Source organism: Anastrepha ludens, chromosome 4 (genome assembly GCF_028408465.1).
Source record: "Anastrepha ludens isolate Willacy chromosome 4, idAnaLude1.1, whole genome shotgun sequence".
In the NCBI taxonomy this organism is placed as follows: domain Eukaryota; kingdom Metazoa; phylum Arthropoda; class Insecta; order Diptera; family Tephritidae; genus Anastrepha; species Anastrepha ludens.
The window spans coordinates 94,994,222-95,000,355 of NC_071500.1; the positions used below are offsets into that span (position 1 = coordinate 94,994,222).

Here is a 6,134-nt window from a genome sequence, read left to right on the forward strand (position 1 = left end):
AATATGACACGTTCAAGACTCGCTGATGAACTTAATGCATGTCTTAAATCATCAGTTCTATGGCGTCATTTACAGAAATTGACTTTGAAAACTAGCATGCTTGTGCAACTACCACGGGATGCATCGGCTGGAAATTTTGCAAAACAATTATTGGATATTGGAAATCGGCGAATGGAAATTGATGAATCTACACAATGTATCACTCTGCCAGCAAACTTCTGTAAGATCACAGAAAGCATCGACGAATTGGTGCAAAAAGTTTTCCCAAATATTGCACAAAACTACAAAAACCATCAGTGGCTCAGTACGCGTGCTATATTAGCAGCCAAAAACAGCGATGTCAATAGCATCATCTTCACCATTCAGCATGGAATACCCAGTGATACGACAACACATAAGTTCATCGATACTGTGGAGAATCTAGAAGAGGTTGTCAACTGTCCAATTGAATTCTTAAATTCGCTTGATTTGCCAGGTATGCCGCCGCACGTTCTTACATTGAAAATTGGCGTACTCATCATTCTTCTTCGAAACAAATCGACCACGACTTTGCAACGGAACCAGACTCTTAGTCAAGAAAATGATGAACAATATTATCGAGGTAACGATTTTGACTGGAAAATTCAAAGGTGAAAACGTACTGTTACCACGTATCCCATTGATCCCGAACAGATGAACAGATATGCCATTCGAATTCAAACATTTACAGTTTCCGGTGAGACATCATTGCGAAAGCGGATTATTAATAAAGCACAAGGATAATCGTTACAAGTGTGTAGATTAAAGTTGGAGAATCCATGCTTCTCACATGGACGGCCCTATGTGGCTTGCTCACGTGTCGGAAAACTTTCTGATTTATTCGTTCGCAACAGATGGAAAAACAAGAAATATTGTATATCCCACAGCACTTCAATAAACATCGAATCGAAACTAAACTTTGTAATGTCACATTTTTTTCGAAATAAACACGGTCAATAAAATGGTTTAGAATGAATTGAATATTTGTGCACTGATTTTTCTTTAAAGTTATTTTTCTAAAATTTATTTTAGTTGTAGGCGTAGCAACACGCGCCGGGTACAGCGAGTTAATAAATAAAATAATAAACCAAAAGTTTTAATTTAATAAAATATGCATAGTAAAATATCCCATTCAAAACTTCGAAAAACCGTGTTCGCTGTTTGAGTCTTTCATTTAGTTGTCGTGTGAAAAAACATAACTTAAAAAAATGTCAACGCCTTTTACAAGTGTGAGAAAGCTTCCCCTATAATCGGCATATGGAGAGTGTAAACCACCCACAAAACACAACAAAAAAATAGCTGCAGACACAAACCTTGTAATAAGGTGGGCCATGTAAAATTTGCTTTTTGAATCGGCTATAAAAAAAAACTAATCAATATTTTTTCAAACCTTTTTTTTTATTTTGAAGATTGAACATTGTCATTTATAAATGAAAAATAATATCGTTCAAATGACTGCCACGACTAGCTTTACAGTAGGCCATTCGATCAACCCAATTTTTAAGCACATTTTCGATTGTTTGGGCTCCAATTTCATGAATGACAACTTCGATTTCGTGTTTTAAAGCATCAATCGTCTCTGGATGGTTCGCATAGCATTTGTCCTTAACGGCTCCCCACAAAAAATAGTCCAATGGGCTTAAATCACAGCTCCGAGGCGGCCAATTGATATCGGAATTTCGGCTGATTATTCGGTTTTCAAAAACGGTAGCCAAAAGTTCGAGTGTAACTTTGGCAGTGTGACAAGTTGCACCATCCTGTTGAAACCAAATGTCGTCCATGTCATCCTCTTCAATTTTTGGAAACAACTCGTTGAGCATGTCACGGTAACGCTCGCCATTTACTGTACCCGCGGCTCCTCGCTCATTTTCGAAAAAAATGGCCCGATGATGCCGCCAGACCAAAAACCGCACCAAACAGTGACTCGTTGTGGATGCATTTGCTTCTCTACAGTAGCGTGTGGATTTTCTGAGCCCCAAATCCGACAATTTTGCTTATTGACGTAGCCACCGATGTGAAAATCAGAGAAGAAGAAGAAGACTCACCACTTTGGAAATAGGTTTTCAATATTTCCCAATTTTGTTCAAGCGTATAGCGTCCCATTTCGTAAATGTCAAACCTTTAAGTAAATTATAAATACATTTGACATGTCATTTTAGTTACTATTCTCAAAAAAATAGGTGGTTCAAAAAGCAAACGCTATATGGCCCACCCTGTAGTCAAAAGGCAGCGTATCTAGCAAAAGATTTTAGACAGTCCCTCCCAAGACAGTCGGTTCTACGTAACCGGAACGATCCAGACTTACATCCGGCCAAGGACTGTGACTTCAGCAGCAATTTTCACGCTGCTACAACAACAACAACTACTGTCTGCTTTAGACGAAATTTCAGCAATTTGCAGCGCATCTCCGTAAATCTAATTTGAGGAATCCCCTGCCCAAACTCAATTCCAATATTTCTTCTCTTCAAGCATCGCTTTACAATAAACACTTTTCTAAATATTTTGGCATTTATTAATTAACTAATATTACACGCGCCAAGAATGTCACAATATCCAAAATATCCTTTATCGAGTTAAAGCTAAATTTATAAAATATAACATCAATTATGCCTCGGTAACAAATGCAATGCATTAAAATTTGCTAAAATGTAAGGTTGTGAATGAAAATTATGAAATTACATACGAGAGTGATAAAACCTAACAACGGTTGAAACAATTACACGAAAAACTCGTTTATCAGGCATAAAATAATATAAAATAATGAAAAGTTAAAAAATTATATTAATAAAAATTAAACATAAATTAACGTAAGCATTAACAGAAAAATCACTTATAAAATAAAACCATGAATGACAACACTTGACATGACAGGCACGAAGAGTACGGACCATTTGAACGGAAAATTGGAAAAGTGGTTATACAAATAGGTATAAAAAAAATAGAAATGTATGTCGTTAACGTTGAGACAGCAAATGGGTTTATTTTTAAATGAAATGGGCTAATTAAAATCTACATATGCAGCTAATTTAATCTCGTTTGGCGGCAACTCACAAGGTTTTCAAACCATTTCGCAGCAGATGCGCCACCAGGTGAGTGCATATAGATGCATGGCAGTCTCGTGTTTAAATTGTATATTCTAATTGCAGTCTGAACTTGATTAATTTACTTACATCCTACTATAAAAGCGACAGTGGCTTTGAATATTGCATTTTGAAACAATAATTGCGCGTTTATAAAATGTCGAACCTTACAAATAGTGGCAAATACCAAGGTTTGAAGGTTTTTCGTACAATTTTAGCTAAACTAAAAAGGCAATTTGCAGTAAAAAATAAAATGCTATTTGTGTGGATATTGGAGGCAGCGACTGTGTTACAATTCTGCGCCGTCAAGAGACAACGCTAGCGGTGGCAGCGCATTTTGAAGGTGTGGAACAGCAAACCATGCTCACATCAAGTTGCTTAGTGGGCGAAAGCGCGCTGTCACATTGTTGGTTGGCGTCCATCGAGTACGTGGAACAAGATCCACTGGTCGGCATTTCATTGAAGCCACTGTCAGTACGATAGAACAATGCACGCGTAGTCTCACCGGCGGTGTCTGGACACTTGTCATCATTGCCACACTTCTCAAGCACACACGGTGTCTCCTTTTGCAACTGCTCCTGCAGCTGCTGCTGTTGCTGCTGAAGTTCATGCTCTTTGCCAATCAACTCATCCACAACGGTTATATCGATACGTGGCACATCTATGGGCAATTTTAGTTTGCTTGGTTTCGCATGTTGTTGCCTCTCATCTTCTTCTAGGTCTTCGTCATCTAGCCAATTAAGCGAAAAAGATTGTGATAGATTTTTACGACTTGCCGAACGTCTCTTACTGCGTGGCGTATCCGTTGAGCTGGAAGAGCTGCAATTGAAATTTTGTGCAGACAGCTGGGAAACTTGCATATCATCGTCCTCAATTAAATCTTGTGTATCGTCGTGCGCAAACATATCATACTCCTGTGCTTTTACATTGCGTGGTTGTGTATGCTTCATGCATTTGGAACTATTTACCGCCAAGCGACTAACTTTCATATTGAAACTACTGTCAATCGATTGCTGACCGTTTGCCGCTTTGAGGTCAGCAGTCTTATAAATTGGCCGCAAAGGCGAGGAACTGCGATCGGGCGTAAATTTTTCGCTTTCGTTATGGCCATCCATGTAAGCCAGTGAGTGGTCGTCAATGGTAGTTGCTTCGCTTTGATTCAATGCATTACATCGATAGCTATCCTTTGCAGATTGCGGCAATTTGTTCTTTTGTTGCGGCTTCTCGCGGCATCGTCTACTTGTTTGCCGCACTGGCAGATGTATTGGCGATAGCTGTTCCGCGTCTGCAAGTTCTTGCATAAAAGTATGTATACTTGACTTCATTGCGCTGGAGTGTTCGTGTGGCGATTGCGGCGAGTTGGAAAATCCATCCGAAGCTGAAATTGGCGAAAGTGAACCGAATGAGCTCTTTTCCAAAGAGTCGGAGAGTTTGCCGACGATGGCAAATTGACCGTCACGCAAACTGCCACAAGTAGATGGGCTGGAATTTGAATGGTTCGTTTTAGATTTTGTTTCCGATGTACCCTCGTCCAGCACTACAATGTTATTCATATCGAATAGCTTGCGACGCAATGACATATCTTTAGCATCATTCAAACTTGACATATTTGAATCGCTACTAAATCGTATATGGGAATCTATGTCACAGGTGTAGCGATCGGCAACAGCCAAGTGCGGTTGAAAATATGGCATTAAAGCTTCTTCTAGTTCTGGTGGCAATATCATAGGTAACGATAATTCCGTTTGTGTGCCACAATCACGTATACAAAGTCCTGATTTTGTAATTGGTGTATTAATATTTAGTTCGGAAAGTACGATGCGGTGACTACGAAGAGGGCAATCTACCGGGCTTGGCACAATTTGGTGTTCCTTGAAATATGAGCTTATCGCTGATTGTGCTTTGGCTTCATAATCAGGATCGGGAGAGTCATGAAATTGAGTTTCATGCGGTTCGACATTTGCTGGCTTCAACGAAGACACCTCATCAATGTTCCATTCAAATTGTGTAGACGATAGTTGTGGCGTCGTGGGACGTTGAAACAATGATGGACTAAGAGCATATACAAAAACTGAAACCAAGTGAAGAAATATAATACTGATTATACTAACCTTCCAATTAATGGCAAGTGCAGACGTTCCGCCAAACCGGGCTCAAAGGGATTTCGTATGCGGTGCAACCGTTTCGCAGGAGGCGTAGAACAGGATATATATTTTGAAGAACTGCTCGCGGCACTGCTATTCGTCGTTGACATGCTACAATTAATCGATTTGCTGGGCGTTCGAGGATGCAGCAACTTTTTCTGGCATCTACCTCCTCCGGGTGTTGTAATAATTTCCATTATTTCGTTGTTTACTTTGTGGACCACTTTTCCACTCATCTGCATTGTTGAATACAATTTGAGTGGTGTCCCAGTCTTCTCATATTCCATATTTATATGTGCTATTACTTAATAAAATCTATCTTACCGCGGAACTACATGAGTTCGTCGCCGGTCAAAAATTCGAAAAACTGGCTGACAAAATAGAATTTCCCTAACAACCGTTGGCCGTGATTGCAGCTGGGATATTTAGCACAGTGTTGCAATGTTCAGTAATAATAATAATAATAGATACCGATAATAGAATAGATTTACATGCATTTGAAGTTACGAGAAAATATTTATTAAATTAGAAAACTAAATTAATAAAATACCAACTCAAACACAGGCATAGTTCACAAAATTTTAAGTGTGTTGGAAGTAAAAGATAATAGAAGTGACTAATAATATAATAAAAGTGGCAAGCTAAGAAGTTTACAAATTTATAAAATATGCAAATATTTTGTTTGCAAAATCAAATAATGCTTAAATTATCGAAAGTAAATAAAATTTTAGAAACAAATTTTATTGCGCAGTTTTTGCCCCTACAAGGATTTCTCCCTTATCACGACTTTTAATTAGTTCAAAAAATATTCAAATGATTACCTATTAAGGAAGTGGTAGTAGGTAAAGTAAAACAAAATAATAAATACTGTCGAAAATAGAAGTATACAAAT

The 6,134-nt window shown here is 38.4% G+C and overlaps 1 protein-coding gene across 2 annotated transcripts; it reads right to left on the reverse strand.

Moving 5' to 3' along the window:
* Positions 1-2,507: 2,507 nt before the first annotated feature.
* On the reverse strand, positions 2,508-5,615 carry LOC128860251 (protein aurora borealis). Of its 2 annotated transcripts, XM_054097643.1 has the most exons (3): positions 5,210-5,615; positions 3,889-5,150; positions 2,508-3,828 (listed from the first exon to the last, which is right to left on the reverse strand). In XM_054097643.1, exons 1-3 carry the CDS (start codon positions 5,527-5,529, stop codon positions 3,404-3,406), a joined length of 2,007 nt encoding a protein of 668 aa, XP_053953618.1. In that variant the 5' UTR covers positions 5,530-5,615; the 3' UTR covers positions 2,508-3,403. The 2 variants fall into 2 exon arrangements, with proteins under 2 accessions (XP_053953618.1, XP_053953617.1); XM_054097642.1 differs by having other exon boundaries at positions 2,508-5,150.
* Positions 5,616-6,134: the final 519 nt, after the last annotated feature.